This window comes from Anolis carolinensis, chromosome 2 (genome assembly GCF_035594765.1).
Source record: "Anolis carolinensis isolate JA03-04 chromosome 2, rAnoCar3.1.pri, whole genome shotgun sequence".
Lineage (NCBI taxonomy): Eukaryota > Metazoa > Chordata > Lepidosauria > Squamata > Dactyloidae > Anolis > Anolis carolinensis.
In genome coordinates, this window is record NC_085842.1 from 70135299 (window position 1) to 70156735 (window position 21437).

The following is a 21437-nucleotide window of genomic DNA, read 5'->3' on the forward strand; positions in this document are numbered from 1 at the left end:
GAGAAGGCGAGAAAGCTCCGGGGGAGGGAGGGAGGGAAGGAGGGGGGCGTGTGGAGGATGGGGGGCTCCCCCCTCCACAAACACACACACACACACACACACTCTCCATGCCCAGGGGGAGGGGGATGAATCACTTCCACGCAGCTCACAGGGAGGAAGGGAGGAGCAGGAGCAGCGCCTGCCTGAGCCTGTTTGCAAAGGCGATTAACACACACGAGCCCCATGTGTCGCCTCTCCCTTGACGCTCCGGGAAGGAGGAGGGAGGGAGGAGGAGAAAGGGGGGAAGAGAGAGGGAAAAGGAGGGTGGGAGGCAGGGAGGAAAAGCTGGCAGCGGCGCCCTTCCTCCCCCAGAGCGCCTTTTCCCCTGGATTCACCTCTCTGTGTCCGCTCGGCCACCATCCCGGCACGTGCCTCACCCCCCCCCCCCCAAATAATAAAGGATCAAAGATTTAGAAACCAAGCCTCAACACTAGGAGTGTCACAGGGAGCTGGGTACGTTTAGCTTGGAGAAAAGAAGGATGGGAGCCATCCCTAAATGTCGGAAAGGATGTCACATTGAACTGCGGGGAAGAGACATGCCACCTCAACCTGAGGAAGAACTTCCTGTCGGCAAAAGTGGGATGATATGGTGTCGAAGGCTTTCATGGCCGGAATCACCGGGTTGCTGTGAGCTTTCCGGGCTGTATGGCCATGTTCCAGAAGCATTCTCTCCTGACGTTTCGCCCATATCTAGGGCAGGTATCCTCAGAGGTTGTGAGCTCTGTTGGAAACGAAACTAGGCAAGTCCAGGGTGGGAGAAAGAACTCTTTGTCTGTTGGAGGCAGGTGTGAATGTTTCAACTGGCCACCTTGATTAGCATTGAAAAGCTTTGCAACTTCAAGGCCTGGCTGATTCCTGACTGGAGGGATCCTTTGTTGGGTAGTGTTGTTTCGTATCTGGAATTCCCCTGTCTTCTGAATGTTATTTACAAAATCTGGCTACCGGTATTTTAAAAAAACTCTAAAATCAGGGCAATAAATTAGGAACAACATTAAGAAGACAGGGGAATTCCAGGCATGAAACAATCAGGGCCAGCTAACACCTCTCAACAAAGGGTTCCCCCAGGCAGGAATCAGCCAGGCTTTGAAGCAGCAAGGCTTTTCAATGCCTCCAACAGACAAGAGTTCTTTATCCCACCCAGTACTTTCCACAGATATATAAACCCCACTTAACTAGTTTCCAGCAGACCTCACAACCTCTGGGGATGCCTGCCTTAGATGTGGGCGAAACGTCAGGAGAGAATACTTCTGGAACATGGCCGTAAGAGCCTGGAAAACTCACAGCAACCCAGTGACTCCGGCCATGGAAGCCTTGGACAACAGACTGAACTCTAGGCGGCTGGAGGCGAGCGGCAGGCGTGCCGAAGGGAAGGCGGCGGAGGGCGGCCCTGGGTGTCCCCACCGGGAGCCCCCCTGACCCGCTGACCCTTTTCTCCCCCTGCCCCTTCCCTCCCTAATCCCCTAATCCCTCCTCCCTCCCCAAAATCCCCGGCTCTTTAATCCTCCTCCTCCTCCTCCTCTTCCCCCATTCCCGGCTCCTCCTTACCATCCGGGGCGAGCGGCGGCGGCTGCGTTTGGGGCATCATGGTCACTCGGCGCGGGGCCTCGGGTGCCCGCTGCCCTCCTGCGTGTGGCCCTCGCCCCTCCTGGCCGCCCTGCTATCCGGCGGTGCCCATGGCGCGGGGGGCGCCGCCCGGCTGGTGGCGAGAGGCAAGGGAAGGAAGGAAGGAAGGAAGGGAAGAAGGGAGCTAGGATGGATGCAAGGAAGGAAGGAAAGAAGGAAGGAAGGAAGGAAGGGTCACTGCGGCCGCCCCCACCGCGGGCTCGCCGCCCTCCTCCGCCTCCGCCTCGGCTTCTTCTTCGCCTCCTTCGCCGCTGCTTGCCAGTCTCCCCCGGTTTGGGCCAACATGACACTCTCACATCCGGGTGAGACGAGCGCTCGCCATCCCTAGCAACCCGCCGCCGCCGCCTTCGCTCCCGATGCTGCTGCTGTTGCTGCTCTCGATGCTGCCGCCGCCGCCTGGCTGCCTGGCTGCCTCCCGCTCCGACGCGGCCGGGGCTTAACCCCTCCCTGCCCAACGCCGACACCTGCTGCCGCTCCGGGAGGACGAAGAGGAGGAGGAGGAGGAGGAGGGTGGGCTCGGCGGCCAAAGCGCATTAAGCAGCCCCGAGGGCAGCATCCGACGCGCCAAGAGGAAAGCGTGCGCCTCCTCCGCTTTCTGCGCCCCCTCCTCTCCTCCTCCTCCTCCTCCTCTCGCTGAAGGTCTCCAAAGGATGGGAGAGGTCTGGGGACGCCACGCCTTCCTCCGACGTGGAAACCGCCTCCCAGCTATGCCCACAGCAAGCCTGTGACTGGCCGTCCGACAGGAGCTTGGGGCGCACCTGTGCTCCTCACATGAATGCAGGGGAGTCGGGTTTTGTTTTTTTTTTCGTGTCAGGAGCGAGAAACTGCAAGTCGCTTCTGGTGTGAGAGAACTGGCCCGTCTGCAAGGACGTTCCCCAGGGGACGCCCGGATGTTTTTGATGTTTTTACCATCCTTGTGGGAGGCTTCTCTCATGTCCCCGCATGGAGCTGGAGCTGATAGAGGGAGCTCATCCGGGTGGGATTCGAACCTGACAGCCTTCAGGTCAGCAATCCAACCTTCAAGTCGCAGGCTTTAACCCACTACTCCACCGGGGGCTCCTAGGGGAGTCAGTGATGGAGCTAAAGCTTCTTCCCCTTTAACTTTGCTCAGACGGTGGGTCTGCCACCAGGGAGAAGCCACCTTGGCGAGGAGGGTGCCTTCGCCTGGCCCCACTCTCAGGTGGCACCTGGAAGCCACACCAGGGCTCATGTGTGAGGCCATCACTTTTTCTTTTTTTCTTTTTTTTACAAAATAAAAGGTCCAAAGTGCATGTCACCAGGAGGCTTTGGCATGTGCCTCAGGGAAGTTCAGTCCAGATGTCAAAGTGCCCCATTTTGAACCCCAGAGGAGGGTCGTCACAGTCTCCTGGGCAAAGAAGTTCACTGGGCTTTGCCCACACAACCACTCACAGCAAGAAAAGGAAATTATCAATTAAAGGAACTTATATTATTAGTACCTTCAACAAAATCAGTCTTCTGACATTTTTAAAAACATTCTGTACAGCAAAGATGAACCAGTACAAATGTTTGGGCAATATAACAGGAGCCTAGAGCAATAGGTGTCCCCAGCCATCAATTGCCTCCTGTGAGTCTGTTACAATATTCTGCTTCCATAAAATTGCAAGCAACACAAACAGCAAAATTTCTCTCACAAATGCTGACATGCCAACTCTACTAGAAGTTGTGATTTTCTCCTTCCACCAAGTTAGGAGATGATCAGAAAAATAATGGTAAATTCTGGTCCGTGCATAGATTACCATGGGCTCCTCTATGCTTGTGGGGAACTGCCCAGTATGCCCATGCATTAAGACCATGCTGCACCTAAGCACAGTTTACATACTTATATTTACATACATATATACAAACAAAGGAGGAGGAAGCTTTTGCTTCATCATTGACTCTCCCACATCGGGCATTAGGAGGAAGACTGAAATCACAAAGTTCTCTGAACAATTCACTCCACCTATTAGCCATTCATCTCATTTTCAACATAAGGCTCCCTGTAGTGAATGAAAGCACGTGACCATTATCATTGATCTAGCAATGTACTGTCATGTGCCTTCAAGTCATTCCAACATAAGGTGACCTTATCATGGGTGTTCCTTGGCAAGATTTCGTCAGAGGAGTTTTGCCTTTGCCTTCCCTTGAGACTGACAGAGTATAACTTGTCCAAGGTCACCCATAGCTGAGTACAAAATTTAACCCTGGTCTTCCAGAATCTCGATCAAGCCCTCAAACCTCAACAATATACTGAGTCTTAACAATATGAATGGATTAATTGAGCAGACAGAAAGTTGTGATAAAGGTGCAGAGTACCTGGGTTCAAACCAAGGCATTTTGCTGCCTGAGTTTTGCAAAGAGAAGTGAGATGGCATGTCAAGTGGAACATGCTGAGATGTGACAACAAGCTGTCATAAAACTGTCCCTGCAAATCCAAGCTAGCTAGCTCCCCTCAGATGCCATGAAGAATGCTACTGTGTTCTCCATGTTAAAGGGAAAGCTTTTAACACTGAAGACATGATGGCATTATGCACAGCATTTTTCCAATTCACTTTTGCATATGGAATAGAAAAGACAAAATGCCATGGGTCAACCATGCACTCTTTCTGATTGATATATAGGGCAGGTGGATGTTCCGAGTAATCTCTTCCCTTTTTGACTTGTGTAGTCCAGAATGGTTTTAGCATCAGCGTTGTCACCCAGGAGGAGCAAGTGTGTGGAAGGGGGAGGCTTACAGTGTCCACCCTCACTTGACACGATGTCACCATTGCTATAGACTCATGTAGCAGCGTGCCTCATATGCAAAAGTCACCAAAATATGTATATTAATTTCAGTGGCTTCTGTTTCTTGCCATCTCTATATAGAAGTAATGTAATCATAGTCTTGCCACTGGAAATTATATAAACTGGGAGCAGTATATAGGTACCTCTCATCTAGCCATCCCCTCCCATGGTAATCAGATATTCATGTTTTTACCCACCTGCAACCTCTTTCTTGTTGGGCCCAATTCAAGGTGAAGGTAATGACCTACAAAGCCCTAAACCATTTTGGGCCCCGCCTGTCTTCGCGATCGCATCTTCCCCTATGTACCAGCACAGACTCTTAGATACCTCGGGGAGGTCCTTCTCTCGCTTCCACCATCGTCCCAAGCATGGTTGGTGGGGATGGGGAGAGGGCCTTCTCAATGGTGGCCCCCCACCTTTGGAACGCCCTCCCCAAGGAGATAAGGCAAGCCCCGTCACTATCCTCCTTCTGCAGGGACCTGTTGTATGTTTTGTGTTGGTAATTGAATACTTTACCTATGTTAGAAACTGCCCTGAGTCCCTTTAGGGAGATAGAGCGGTATACAATTATTATTATTATTATTATTATTATTATTATTATTATTATTATTATCCCACATTATTTCCACATCGCCAAACCATTAAAACTTATATACCCTAAATGTATCTGATCTCATTTGATTTTGAAAGGTAAGCAGAGTGAGCCCTGGTTAGTTCTAAATGAATACCAATGAATACCAGGTGCTCTATCAAATCCACCTCTGATTATTCCTTGCCTAAGAAATTCTATGAAATTCATGGAGTCACCAAAAACCAAGGTGACTTGAAGGTACAAACACATACACATTACTAAACCAGTATAGGCAACAAGGTGGGGAAAATGCAGCTGGTATGTCTTTACCGCCCCTGGAACCCTGTTTTGTGGTCACCAAGCTCCCCAGGAGACTAGAATTCCAACATGCGCCCTGAAATTTTAAAAATCAGTCACATTTTTCCAGCCCCTCCTCAGGAAAATAGCAGAAGGTAGCCATTTTGATGACAAATTCTATGACTAAAAGTGACATGACATCACTCCCAGTTATGCAATTAGGGCTGCCCCTTTGCAGTTCCTCATTGCAGCCATACAGACTACTGACATCTTTGTTTTTTTATTTCTATAATAGAGTGCTTGCTTTATTTATCCAAATATATATTAATAATAACCATAATAACTTTGATACTATGTTGTTCATCTGTTCTTGAATGGAGTGGGTTTCTACCAAAATGCTCTATACTGAGCCTTCCAACCCACATCTTATCCTACATTAAGGTGAGTGACTCTAGCCCTAGCCAATGTAAGTGGGAAATAGGAACCACAGTCTAATCATATTTGGTGAGCCACAAGTTGTCCACTCTTGTTCTACAAAGATTCCCCAACCCCATGGAAGAGATTTTCAACAGAGCACAGTGCTCTTCAAAGAGAAAGGAAGGAATTCTCCATTCACAGCAAGACATTTAAAATTCAAAGTAATAATCATACCTCACAATCTCTGAGGATGCCTGCCATAGATGTGTGCAAAATGTCAGAAGAGAATACTTCTGGAACATGGCCATACAGCCCTATTCAAAGGTAATGTTTCTAAGAAATTGTTATAACACCCTTGGCATTATGCTTTTGCAACAGAAAGTCAAGAATGATGTGAAATGTCTGTTTCATTTGTTGTGACATTGTTTAATTATTACTTATCATTATTTTCATCCATAATCTTAATTTTGTCATGCTAAAACTATATATGGAGCATCTTAATTAAATTATCCTGGCAAATATACATTAATGACTTCAGTCATTCATCCTGCAAAGGAGGTAATTTTCATCCGCTTTAGTAAACTGTGGTATTCAATTATTTTTGCTCAATTTAGTTGTTCTTTATTCCATTAATGGAATACACTATTAACTTACTTATTTGATATTACATTAGTTACAGGCACCCTGTCAAATTTTGATTTGTTTATTTTTACTAGCCAATCTAGTGAATAATGAGAAGGAGGCGGAAAGTTCACAGTCAGGAAACGCTCTGGGCAAATGAATTATTTATTGATGATGGAAACATCTTACATTGGGAATGCTCCCCATTCCATACAACCTAAGGATGTATTCATATTATTCTAATATAATACTATCCCCTATAGTTTGTTTGGAAATATTATTAAGGTACTTGGAATATTGGGTGCCAAAACTCTGATGCTTTAGTTTGGGGCACTGGATTAATGAATGCTACGCATCTCATGAAATTAAAAATCCCAGAATTCCAACAGACAGTGCCATGGCAGTTAAAGAGGCATCGAACTGATTTAGTTGTTGGGTCTGGATACACATTAATCCACTTTTTTTCTCAATCCTTCCTGTAAAAACATTTTGTGGCAGTTTTCATGTCAGAGAAGCAACAAATCTGCACTGGTTTTTAGTCTTAACTTTAAAAATGCAATCTAAAGTGCTGAAACTCCAAAATAGGTTCAGCACTTTGGATAACATCCTTAAAGTTCACAATAAATCCTGGAATTGATGCAGACACACACATTGACTTGTAACCCACCAGCAACACAATTACAATAAAATAGGAAAGGCTTTCTTAGATTTCCAGAGTATTTTTGGTAAGTTAAGCCTTGTGACCTTTTTGTTATCAGAGAACACTATGTCCTTGTGCAGTGATAGATGGGATATTATAAAATGCTTGAAACCTGTCCAGCCTGGTATCAACTTAACATTTGTGATATGACAAACAAATCCCTTGGCTCTGTTTCAACTCCCTACAAGTTGCCCTTGAACATAATGGAGACCCTTTGAGAACAACTGCATCTCAACATTCCCACATTGCTGATCCATTGATGTGCCAAATATTAGAATGAACTTAGAACTTAGAACTAATGAGTTAGCATTATATTTCAGAGACTGATGAATTTGCATCCCAGTATATAGTTTTAGTTTCCAGTAATTAAACAAGTGTTGCATATCCAAATGAACACACGTTGGCCAGTCTATCAACACAGTACAATATGGTTCTTCATTATTCATATGGAAGAAAGCAAGCTCAGGTTGACCATATCTTGGGGTTGTTCCAGTCTACTAGTGTGGACTACTTATTTTAAAGTAGCTTTTCTGCACAAGAATTTGGATATGAGAAATGATGGATATTAATATCTTCAATCATTTAATCTGCATGATGTACTTTTTTGGCTGGGGGTCATTTCCTCTCATCAGCTAAAGACACAGTTCTCCCAAAACTATGCTTAGTCAGCTTGGCAAGCTTTAAAAAGTAATTTCAGGGTAGGAACCTTATAGCCTTATTTTTGCGGTATAAAACACCTTACTGATGAACAGAAGAAAGCGCCAAATATAGGATATGTTAACAAATGGAGCTGGGTTGAGAAAAGAAACAAGACTGACATGAGTATCCATAAGGACCCCTAAAAGATTATTTGTATTTTAGCTGGTTCTTGTACCCAACCACCCAGGTTAATTTCTTAACTTGTTAAAGTCAAAGGACAAAAAAGCACAGTAACTGGAGAATTAGAGCCACTGAATTGGATGTTATTTTTGTCCTGGCTTTAAAGCATTACTTTTAAGGTCAAGAGGTTGAAAAATAGTCTCCCCAATGTGTGGTATGGTCCTCCAACTTCCATAATCCCCAGTCAATATGGCAAGTGGTGAAGAGTAATGGTTGTTTTTGTAATATATAGAGAGCCATAGGTTCCCTGCCCTAAGTCAATGGCAATTTTACAACAAGGCATCTCGGTCTCAGAGCAGTTCCTTTTCCCCCCCTCCATTTACAGGAGAATTCAAATGATGTCTTACTTTCCTTCAAATTCTCTCTTGTTTACCACTGCTGCTTCTTTTAAGAATTTTTGAAAAACCACTTCTTGCATGTCCTGGTCTATTTGGGTAATAATAATAATAATAATAATAATAATAATAATAATAATAATATTTGGGTCTCTAATCGTTCCGGATTTTGTAGGTGATGACCAGCACCTTGAATTGGGACTGGAAAATGAATGGCAGCCAATGGAGTTCCTTAAACATGGGGGTTGACCGCTCCCTGTAATTCGCTCCAGATAGTAGTCTGGCTGCCGTTCGCTGGACCAATTGAAGTTTCCAGGCTGTCTTCAAGGGCAGCCCCATGTAGAGTGCATTGTAATAGTACAATCTAGAGGTAACTAAGGCATGGACCACCGTGGCCAGGTCAGACTTCACGAGGTACGGTCACAGTTGGCGCACAAGTTTTAGCTGTGCAAAGGCCCTCCCGGCCACCGCCAACATCTGAGCATCAAGTGTCAGCGCTGAGTCCAGGAGGACCCCCAGACTGCGGACCTGTGTCTTCAGGGGGAGTGCGACTCAGTTGAGTACAGGTTGCCACCCTATACCCCGATCCAATGAACGACTGATCTGGAGAACCTCTGTCTTGTCAGGATTAAGCTTCAGCTTGTTCGCCCTCATCCAGCCCATCGCTCTCATCCAGCCCACAAGAATCAAAACAATTATTCAAGAGTAGTTTCAGAGGTATGAACTGTATTACAGGCTTTTGAAGCCTACAATCTCCCACACAACCAGGTGCTTCTCCAGGTATTGGGGAGCTATCTGGGTACTGAGTCCTATTCCCAACAGATTTTCAGCACTTGGATAGCTCCAGTAAGATCTAGAAGAGCTGTGGAGGATGCTGCTGTTAAAACCAAGGGTGGCCTCACTATCTCACAATAACAGTTCCACTGGCTACATTTGCCCACCCCACCCCCCAACCCATTTAAAATACCAGAACAACAACAAAAAACCCAATATCAGAATAAACAATGTGGCAACTTTTCCTTCTACTGTTCAAAGTACTATCTGGCCTATATCCAATTGCTAGTTCTAACTACAGCAGATCTGCTGAATCAGTTGTTGGATTATAGTTCAGCACTTCTGTAAGATATTAATTTAGCAGGTCTACTCTTTCTGTGAGTAACAGTTGGATTTAGGCCATAGACTTAGTGATACTTCCATCCAAACATCCTGAGATACAAAAATTCAATTCCACAAACACTGTATAAGAAAGTTTTATTTTTTAGCAAAGTAGATACTGATATTCATGGAGACATATTTGTATGAACCTATCACCATCTGTTTCATCATAGTTGCCCTGAAAATAGTAGAGAAAAAGGAGGAATTGCCACAATTCTCTTTTAAACATATGCACGTACACACACTTCATCTCTCCATCTTTCTCCATTTCCTCCCCCCCCCCCCCCCATAGAAGAAAAATGAGAGATGTTGGGGGTTAGTGGTTAAAAGCCCAGGAACAACATTGTTTTGGGAAGACATCTCTGAATAACAGGTTTCAGTATTTAAGATAGTCCAAAAGTAGTCAGTCTAAATAAAGAAGATACTAGAAAACTCTAAAAGCTTCTCTCCTACATCACCATCCTTTTCCATTTCCTTGAAAAAAATCCATTCTCTTTTTCCTTCACTCTTTCCCTTCTTTTCCACAATCTTCATTTGAGCCTCTATTCTTAATTTTCATCTCCATTTTTTGAAGCAACCATTTACTGTTTCTTGTCCTGTTTTAGGTACAAATGCATTATGCATTTCCATGCTTGCAAGACCCCTTCTGGACAAGTTGTAACATGCTTTGGCTGCACTTCAACCAAATGTCATCAATTAAACTTGCAAACTGAGACTGAAAGCTATCGATGGAGAATATTATCTCATTGGCATGCACGGTGGACTTTTGTGGTTTCAGTAGGAGTGCTAAAAGAAACAGAGACGAAAGGGAGAATGTGGGGGTAAAACATGTCCAGTCATGCAATACTAGCCTTAGTAGAATTGCTTTCTGCATTTATTTTCAGAGCTTGGAAAAAATATTCTTTATTTAATTAAAAACCGCATTAGCTGAGGAATTCTGAGAGCTGTAGTCCAAAAGGTAACATTTCCAAGCTCCGTTTATTCCCAAATTGTTCACTTTTTCCCCTAGGTTGTTTTCCATTACTCTGATGTAGGTTATTTTGTTTTTTGTTACTTTGTCTTGGCTTTAATTTAATCAGGAACACGAATTGTGAGCACCTCAGATTACCCCTGCAAGCAGAAATCTTGGAGCTAGGGGAGGGAGTTAGAAGGTTGAGATAACAAATATGATTCCTTTTTATAATCCATAGAAGTCTGGTTTGTAAACGCAACCCCTGTGGCTGTTCACAAACACAGCATCTGGTTTCATAGCATACAGTGCAATGTAGTGATAAAAATAGGATGTTTTATTTTTATTCTCTTCCCCTCTCTTTAAATTGTTTTGGTGGGATTCTAATAGTGCATTCGACTAAAACTATTTATGCAGATGGAGATGTACTATGCATTCTGTGATCTTCTCCCTGCATCATTGCTCAGACTACAGCTTTCTTTACTAAGCTTCAGCCTTCCCCACTTTTTGTTTGCGCCAGTAGCACCAGTGGTGCCCATGCTCTGCTATTCAAAGAAGCCAGCAGTGATGTGATGGCTTAAAGGCAAAGACTGACTCAGAATCACTGGAGCTAATCATGGATGCTCCCTTCACACAGAGATGTCTCTATGTATATCTCATAACATAATAGAGAGAAATTTAAAACTAGGAAAAGGGGGTAAGTCAATGAGAAAAAGAGAAGTGGAGGAGAATGTAAGTAAAGGGAGAGAAAGGCTTCACAAGTAATGTAAATGGAAGGGGGAGGGGGGGAGAAAATAATACAATGCATGGCTAAGAACAACTTAATTTAGGAGTGCATAGATTGTGGCCCTTCAAATGTTTTTGCACTATAGATCCCATCACAGTTTGGCATAAAATAGTAATAAGAAATGCCACAATTTTGGGTTGCTTCATTTCTTCATGCATGATTTCTGACTCTAGATAGCAGTGCCGGAGAGACCATAGTTTGCTTGTGCAGAGAACATGGCAGTCTATTCTTTATCTCTGACTATGATTATAAGGAATACCTGAGAGGGAGGCTGCTCACTATGAATTTATTTAAACAGAGTACATCTTTTCAGGTACAGCCATATCTCCATATCCACAGATTACATGCCTGCAGATTCAACCATCAAAGGTTTGAAAATATTCTCCCACCCACTCAAAATTTCCAAAAAGCAAACCTTGATTTTGTCATTTTATATAAGGGGCACCATTGTATATGTTGGAATCTGAGCATCCATGGATTCTGGTATTCGCAAGAAGCCCTGGAACCAAACCCTAGCGGAATCCAAGGACCCACTGTCCAGGCATTAGAGATTTAGCCTGATGCTATTATCATATCCAAAATGATAACATACTTGTTCCTACTGCAAAAAACCTGCTCTTTAATGTTCCATAGAGAAATATTGTTTGACTTGACACAACTAATTACTGAATTGACTTTTATAATCAGTTCTAAGTCCTGCACTGGAAGAGACAGGGCATGTAAGGAATGACAAGAAATACCATTTATGATACTGGGTAAATGAAACTCTTTCATGCGGAAAACAAAAAGATGAGAGCAGAGGATAATAACCTCTCTCTTTCAAAACACACACACACACACACACACATTCCCTCTCCCTCGGCCCTCTCAACTATGCTAGTATGCTGGCAAGGAGCTTGTTTCTTTGGGAGCATTCAAAATTTTCCATTGTCATTCAAAAGCAGTGTTCTACCATTTAAGACCCACATTATTTCCATGATCCCACTACTTCATATTGGCTGGTGGCTGCCATGTAAACCTCAAATGAGCTATCCAAGGTGCTGAACTTGCTTTTAATGCACCTTACTTTGATGCTCCTGGGAGTGTTCCTTTAAAGTCCAGTCATCAAATGTGTTCTGTTTCTGTCCTATTCAGAAGCCTTGTAGACAGAGTTTAAACCAGGTGAATCAGTTTTGGTCCTTTGAACATGGGTGAGAGACAATCCCATTGGCTAATGGGAAATGTTAATGAGGGATCTTACAACATGTCATTGATGGATCCACTCTCCAGGATGATCCCACAGATCTAAGCCCTTGGGCTTCTGTTACTCAACTTGCCCCCTTGCCCCCTTGCCTCTCAAAATTGCTCCCTGGGCCTTAATTCTTATATGGACCCTTATATGGGAAGGCTGCAATGCCACATGCCCTAAACTAAAGAGCAAACCCAAGTATACTGACAATGGGTGCTTCTTTGATAAAGTTTTAAATTATACAACCACTCAATCGTATGCAAGGAATTTTACTGAGGGGCCAAAGGACTACATCTTCCATTTCTAACAAGGGTGGGAATTATGTGACCTTTGAGCTATTGTTGACTGCATCTCCTATCATGCCTTATCAATTACTGTGTGGTTAGGGATGCTGGCAATTGCAATATAAGGATGCAATTATTGGCCTTTTTTCCTTCTCAAAAGAAGCAATAGGTAATTGTAGCCAATTTATTCTCACTGCAACAAAATCTTCAAAAACCTTGCAGTGTTTCAAAGACTAATTCAAGAATTAGTCTGTACATAATTTGCTCATGGTATTTTTTCACATAAAGTAAATCCTGTAGTTGGAGAGTTATTCAGCATAAAATACATGTGTTTGTGATGTGTGTGTGTGTGTGTGTGTGTGCAGGTAATGGAATTTTTTGTTATGGTAGAGCAAACTATTTTAACATATTCAAACAAAAACATTCACTTCTTAACTTTATACATATTTCAGCCATATTACAAGATAAGTCTTCCTGGAGACTTTTGCTCCAGATATTAATCAGCTGGGGCTTTGGCCAAGGTGGAAGATATCTTGGGTTTCAGGTACTGATTGATTTTAAGGGGCTTAATTGAAGTATTTGCATTTCATTTTAATCTGTAATCAAATATCAGAAGTTTTGAGTCTGGCCAGGGAATAGATTCAGAGAAAACAAATGAAGAATTTATATTTGAGCTAATTAACATCTCACTTCTAAGTGTATTTTTAAAAATATTAATTCACCGACTTTTCTCCAAAGTACTGGTAAATGTTCTGAAAGTATCAGATATGACACTAGAAATCTGTTACTGCGGTATCTTTATAAAATGTTTTAAAAGTAGGTGCAGCAGGGCTGGGTTTAGATTAGGATCACAGCATGGGGTGGGTGGTTTAAAAGGATGCAAATTGCCTCTTCTTGTGTTTTCTGTTCAGTGGCTAATAACAAATGAGATAGGTTTGTATTAGGGAATTGGTCCTTGGGAAAACAAATGTAAAATCCCCATGCTCCTAATGTGGATCTCACTTCCACAACTGCTCTTCTGTTTTGAAAAATTAAACATTTCACAGATCAATTCAAAAATATTTTTACCACATTATATCTTGATGTTGCAGCATTAACCCCATGGAACTCAACAGGAATAAAAGAGGCAAATTACTTAGTATCATTGAGCAATGCTAAAAGAATGGGACGCCAAGAGAATAACTCACATGCAGTAAACAATAGGCACTTTTGTTTGTAATTTTCTTTCTTGTTTCTGAAATCCATCTCCAGTCTTAATGAATTCTTAGTCAAGGTATTTTGTATTGCCAACTAATTCTTAGGTGGCACGGAGCCTATCAATGACGTTAGCCATATTGTATGAACATAATGAGTTCCAAGCATCCTTAGAACAAAAATACAGCAAAGCTATATGTAGTGTTTTCTTGAGGGCTGTTTTGTGGTACTGTGCTGTGTTTTCAGGTCAATTACACAAAATGTATCAAATGGAAAATGGGATTATAGTCCTAGGACGGGAGTGTGTTTCTACAAGCCATTTCCCCGTTCTAAGCCTTTTATGTTATACACATGTGCTTTGACTACACAAAGATCACAATCACAGGTTTCAGGACTGTGCATGCAAAAGGAAGTCCTCCATGCATACATGGATATATACATACATATCCAAAAACAAAATATTTTGCTTAAATTCTGAAGGTCTTCCTTTACAGTTATGAGTATGGAGGCTAGGTAGATTTTCTTTCAATCCCCAGTATGCGTTTGGTCTGCAAAATACATACATTCACCTAGGATTTTATATTCAAGAAACCACATTTTCAGCCTTTGGCATCTAGATACCTTGGCATGTTTTTAATGTACAGATGCATAGATCTATAGTGTGTGTGTGTGTGTGTGTGTGTGTGTGTGTGTGTGTGGATTGATATGTGGGTTATAAGAAAGAAGTTTTTAAAAATTCCTATGTGGCTGAAATACATGCACACAGAAGAAATTTACCAGCCATAAAATTCAAAACAGGAATACAGGCAATCCCCAATTTACAAACAATATAGATTCTGTAGTTGAATTTGTATGTAAGTCAGAACAGGTAGATTTCTAAGTGTAACTCCAGCCATATATATAAGCTTTGGATAGCACAGGGAACCCATGTGGTGTTTATTCTGCTGTCTGTGCCTCTGTTCAGAGGATTCCATCTCACTTTTTGTCCCTGTGAAAATTGGATTTTGAAAAATGTGGCTTGTTGTGGAAATAAAGACTGGTGATTAAGTTTCAGTGGAGACATCTTTTGCCCCATGATAACTCTTTCAGGAGTGAATGTCCCTTCCAAGGGGTAGATTTTTCTCACTTCTTGTAGTCTCACACCCCTCACTCCCGTTCTTAGTTGTAAGTCAGATGTTTGTACCTCAAGGACTGCGTGTATGCTAAGTGACCTTGAGATGCTATGGGGAAGCCTGTGGCAAACAGAGCCTCTCTAACTTATTATTGCTGTCTGGACTAAAAAAGTACTATACAAAAGCTATCTAAATAATCGTACTGCTTTGATTGTTCCAGAGATCCTTTCTTGCATCTATATTTTATACTCCAGCAAAACATCACCTAGGAAGTCTCTTGTCACTTCCAAGTGATCTGAAACAAAGCTTGATCTCAAAAATGTCAAACATAATGAAAAACAGAGAATTATTAGTTACAGCTATCTCTGTAGTTCCTGCTCTCCAAGGCATTGCAGTTTCTTTTAACTCTATTAATTAAATGTGGCTTAGAAGAACAAGTTGCCACTTCTCCTGTGGCTGTTCCCTCCTGTGCTGTTGGAGTTATCTTTCCTCAAAAGACTATGTTTTGTAGGGGGAAAAATCAACATAAATTGTCAGTGTCCCCATTTGCCTTTATACATGGAATATTATTAGCATATATAGTGTGACTGGGAAAATAGTCTATAGGCACCTTCAATGTCTCACCTGCCCAACATCACAACTAATCCAGCTAAGGCGTGTACCCTTACTGCCTAGTTATTGCAGTTTGATAGCCACATTGACAGCAATGATTCTACCTTATATTTATTTATTTCCGGTATTTCTACTCGTCCTTCTCCCCTGCGGGACTCAGGGCGGCTTACAAGTTGGCAACACAGTACCATCACATCAATAATACAATACAAAAGGCATTAAAAACTAAAATCATTGAAAACATCATAAAAACCAATATACAATAATAAAACATTACTATGCACTGAGGTAATGTCCTTTCATTCACTAGACCTTGTTAATCCAGAGTCTTAAAAACCGACCGTGCCAAGCTCGAAAGTTCATTCATTGAACGCTTGAGCACATAGCCATGTCTTTAGTTTTTTTCTGAACCCTAGAAGGGAAGGAGCCTGCCGGATGTCACTGGGGAGGGAGTTCCACAGCCGAGGAGCCACCACCGAGAAGGCCCTGTCTCTTGTCCCCACCAGCCGCACCTGTGAAGCAGGTGGGATCGAGAGCAGGGCCTCCCCAGATGATCTTAAAGTTCTTATGCGCTCATAGGAGGAGATACGTTCAGATAGGTAAATTGGACCGGAGCCATTTAGGGCTTTGTAGGTCAAAACCAGCACTTTGAATTGGGCTCGGTAGCATATCAGCAGCTAATGGTGCTGGCTTAACAGGGGGGTAGTACGCTCCCTGTAGGCCGCTCCCGTTATTAACCTGGCTGCCACCCGTTGTACTAGCTGGAGCTTCTGGGCCGTCTTCAAAGGCAGCCCCACGTAGAGTGCATTGCAGTAATCCAAGCAGGATATAACCAGAGCATGGACCACCATGGCCAAGTCAGACCTCCCAAGGAATGGGCGCAGCTGGCGCACAAGGCCGAGTTGTGCGAATACTCCTCTGGCCACCGCCGAGACCTGGGGCTCCAGGCTCAGTGATGAGTCCAGGAGAACACCCAGACTGCGAACCTGTATCTTCAGGGGGAGTGTGACCCCGTCCAACACAGGCTGTAACCCTATTCCCTGTTCAGCCTTGCGACTGACCAGGAGGACCTCTGTCTTGTCTTATAGCATCCCTGGACTCATATTCTGGTAAGGGGAGCTTGAATTCTCTACTCTGCTTTATTTATTTTTTATTTATTTTTATTTACAGTATTTATATTCCACCCTTCTCACCCCAAAGGGGACTCAGGGCAGATCACATTATACACACATAGGGCAAACATTCAATGCCCATAAACACATCAAACAGAGACCGAGACAGACAGACGCAGAGGCAATTTAACCTTCTCCTGAGGGGATGTTCGATTCTGGCCACAGGGGGGAGCAGCTGCTTCATCATCCACTTTGACGGCACTTCCTCATTCCAGGTCGTAAATTAGTTAAACTTGCCTCCCCACTTTTTTTATAAGTGGTACCTTATTTCCTACTTGATAGATGCAACTATCTTTCGGGTTGCTAGATCAGCAACAAGCAGGGGCTATTTTTTATTTTTAATTGGCAGGTGCTCACCCCGCCACGGGCTGGCCTCGAACTCATGACCTCATGATCAGAGTGATTTATTGTAGCTGCTCAACAGCCTGCGCCATAGCCCGGCTTCCTTTAATGACAGCATTAGCACACTCTGGTAAAAGAGACCTCAAGGAACAACAAATTCCAGGGTTCACTGGATGGAGCTCCGATAATTAAAGCGGCATCACAGTGCATTTTTGAACAAGAATTCAGTAAAAGCTGAACACTCCTTTTCTCAGAACCCAAACAATTGTAAAAGGGCATTTGGTTTTAGACTAGTGGGCAACACACAGACTTTCCATCTAGAAACACTGGTATGATCCGTAGGCGGGACAAAAAAGGTAGGGTGGTATTCTCATTCACATGTACATTCATGTTAATCATCTCAGTGACTATCACAACAGCAGAACCCTTTCTGTTGCCATTCTGGGTTACAACTCTTTCAGTGACTGGGAGTTATTGGTGCACAAGAGCCTTGGTAGTTAGGTTCCTCCTTAGCTAAGCAAAATTTAAATCAAGAATAGGCAACAATGATTTCCAAGATATCACCGGACCACAGTTCTCATCATCCTTCACCATTAGTTATGCTGCCTAGGTCTAATGGGAGTTGCAGTCCACCAACATCTGGAGGGATGCCATGGTCCAGCCCTAATTTAGATAGTAGTCATTAGTCAAGCTTGGAAAAATTGCTTGTTGGATTATAACTCCCAGTATCCCCCACTAGTGGTGATTTCTGAGAATTGCAACTCATTCTCTGGAATTAAGGATCTGGTTTCTGAACTCTCACATAGGGATGCTGGAGATGTGCCACAGCCTGCTATCTGAGAATATGATTTGCTAATAAAAGACTTCCAGTTGCTTGTAGATTTTTGAGGCTGCTGGCTTATTTCCCCTCCCAGTTATCTCAGAATGAAATTGCACTTCAAACTGCCAATTGAAGGTTAAGTACAATTCCTAATGAGCTGAATTCAGCCTCCGCTATTGTATTCTGGTTGCTGGGAAATTATATGCTGTTTGCTAAAGCCACAGGTCAGACATAGCAGAGTACTTTCCAGACATTCTTGGTTTGCATCTCATATGCAGCATTCTGGTCTTTGAAAAATGCAGTTATTTAGTGCACTAGTATTGCTAATGTGACAGGTGGCAAATGGATGCATAATGAAGGACAAGTGGGAAGAAACATAAGAGATTGTTTTTGCTGTGTCAATATATGGGCTTTTAGGAGATCAGATTCAGAATTATGTGATGTTTGGCCTTTTCGATAAGAGCCTTTTATTTTTCATTGCTGCTGCGACAGCTGCAAACTGCTATTTCTAAAGAGGGCAGAAAAGGAGAGAAAGACAAATATAAGCTATACACATAATGTGCATTAAGCTAAAACAAGCAGATGGGAATAATTGTCACTACACCTCTCAGATTACATTTCTACCTAACCGGTGAAACCAGATTTTCATATGTGGTGAGGTAAGTAGATAGAAATGAGATGAACTGATTCTAGAAACAAAATGGAACAGAGTTGGGGGTTTGTTATATATATTAACAGTTTCCTATACAACACTTAACCTAGGGAAACACTTGCGTCTCATGGTATGAATTGTGATGTATTTCTTTCTCCGTACAAGAACACAGATGAGACATCTGGCGGCCAATCTGTGTATTTATGCCAGAGGGAAGCAAACATTCAAAGCAAATACTCCATATATTATTTCACCAAGAAACTGTAATGTTTGAAGAAGCCATTAGAACTGAGGAACTGAAAGATAAACAATGGCTAAGCAAGGGAATCTGGAAGAGGATAAACATCTCTCTTGAATCACTGTAGTGGTTGCCCTTTTGGGCTTCAGAGATCCAGGTTATTGCCATAAATCCCACCTTGAGGCAGCCAGAGAATCATAGATCTGGAAGGACCTCATGGGTTACTGGGTCCAACATCCTGCTCCATGCAGAGTCTCTAGCTAAAGCACCTTCATTCAGCATGATTACTCTATTTGGTCTTTGTGAATATGGAATGGAAAAGAGGAGAGCTATGTTGAAGACATTGGAGGAAGGATGGGATATAAATGGAACAAGTAAAATAGAAATATATAAAGAAAATTTTGTAGAATATGCCCAATTTTACAAAGGAAGATGAGTATAGCAGTTCATCTGTCTTCCAAATATAAAGTTACAGTACACTTTCATATGAGTTAGTGGGAAAAACTTTAAATATATCAACACTATTTTTTTTACCCAAGAAAACACATCTGTAGGAATCTCTAAGTTGATCATAGAGTTGCGCTGGAGGACCTAGAGATTTCTGGAGTAAAATAATTGCTGGAAGAACTGAATGCTATGTGTTCTGTCTTGTGCTATCTAAGGTTGCCTGCTGCCCTCAGTTGTGGCAGAAGATGCTGTCTGATGGCCAGTGTTGAAAAAAAAAAGTCATTGCCAGTCCAGAGGGTTTTTGCACATGCAAAGGTGTTCCATCTTGCACTTTGCTCCATTCAGCAAAAGACCTGTCCCTGTTGCAAAATGCAATCAAAATGTGCTATAAGTCAGGAGATTCTTATTAAGGAGATGTTTCAACATCTCCAAAGGTAATAGATAGATGATAGATAGATGATAGATAGATAGATAGATAGATAGATAGATAGATAGATAGATAGATAGATAGATTCCATGCAAAATAAATTATTACTGATGTTGTTGATGCTGCAGTTTTTAGCCTGGATGATATTGTGGAGATGCTCAAAAACTAAACTTGGATGTTGGAAATTAAGATCCAAATATTTCTAATCCAGTGCTTGGAAAGGTTTCTTCTAGGGATGGGTGGCGGTGGTGGCGGCGGCTACTACAATATTCAGAACCAGTCAGTATGGTCAGTGGAGAATTCTGGGAGCTGTAGTACTTCATATAGGGTCACTTATGTTATTCTGAGCAATGAAAAAGAAAGGCACACTGTGCTCTGATTATATTAAATAACATGCAGTTGGTGCATGAAGACGATAGATGCTTCTGGAAGCATAATTGTCAGGAATCTAATTTGATTTCTATTGAAAAGTTAAAATGCAGAATAATGCTCATAAAAGTATGCCTTAAGCCCAGAAGCAAAGACATACATTTAAAAAGCAAAAATCCTGCTTGTTCAAGGTCAATGTTAGAAAATACAAATGTTAGAAATTACAAACACAAAAATATTGTAGTTCCTCTTCAACAAACTGGAAGAGCAATAACCTATCTTTGATTGCTTCTTAAAGACAGATTAGAAAGCAATTCAAGCTAGCATGCATTATGGAAGCAGCTTCATTACAGGTATATAATTTGAGATTTCACCATATAAATAGGGGTGAGAAACTTATCAGATGTTTTGGATTACCAGTTTTCATAGTTCTGGCCAACATGGCCAATGCCAAGGAATGATAAGATCTGCAGTTCAAAGTTCTCTTAAAGGGCTCATGATTCCTACCACAATCGTGAACTATTAGAAGTCCTGACAAATGTTTTCATAACCAGCCAAAATGGTTGTGTAAATTCATCTTTTTTAGTACCACATTTGTTGGTATTTCTCCCTGAAAGTCTAATATTTCTCCATTATATTTTGTATGTGTATATATGTATGCCATGTGAAAAATTCAGTTTCAAAGTGAAAAGGGACATACAGGGCTTACTTCGGTGACATACTCCTATTCAATCATAGTTTACCCACAAAGCCAGCCAGTTCCCATCCGACGACACAGAGGAAGTTCTGGTGGGGAAAACTAGTATGGAAGTGGCTTATGCCACTGCAGCAGCAATATGAGAGGCTTTCTGTGTTTCACCAGAAGCAACAGGAGCAGCTGGGGGGTCAGTGCTTCCCCCATTTTCAGTTATATGTTCATTTTGATGTATGGAGCATTAATATTGTAATAATAATAATATTACAATTGTAAATTCTGTACTTATTGTATTTCATTCAATATAAGTTTATATTGTATACCTGTTTATTGACCATTTATTAGTGCATATCATTGTACTTGTGGGAATATATTAGTTTGGTGTGTAACCAGGAACCCAATTACTTAATAATAACTATAATATTTGCCTACATGTTGTTTATGGAGTTTTTTTTGTTTAAATGCTTTTTTAATTTGTTAAAATGAACAAAAACAACATTATTAAAAAGTTAACGACCCAGATCTTATTGTTCAGTCCAAACTAGAGGAGACCCATTGAATCAATAGTGAGTCAATACAATACAAACCTCATTGATTTGATAGAATGTTTTTAGTTGTCCGGTACCCAATTCAAAACTGAACACCCGAAATTCCAAATGGTAAGGGGCAAAGGGGGGGGGGGGACATTG

General features: G+C 42.2%; 1 protein-coding gene across 22 annotated transcripts in view; it reads right to left on the minus strand.

Annotated features, from left to right (window-relative positions):
• cacna1d (calcium voltage-gated channel subunit alpha1 D) overlaps nt 1-2273 on the minus strand; it is a 300008-nt gene extending 297735 nt beyond the window's left edge. For 17 of the 22 annotated variants that reach the window (XM_062969926.1, XM_062969920.1, XM_062969918.1 and 14 more), the window contains exon 1: nt 1585-2264. In XM_062969926.1, coding sequence (XP_062825996.1) covers nt 1585-1624 — 40 coding nt within the window. In that variant the 5' untranslated portion in view covers nt 1625-2264. Of the gene's footprint in view, nt 1-1584 lie in introns of all 22 variants that reach the window. The other 5 variants (XM_062969928.1, XM_062969927.1, XM_062969925.1 and 2 more) reach the window with 2 other exon arrangements.
• Nucleotides 2274-21437: the final 19164 nt, after the last annotated feature.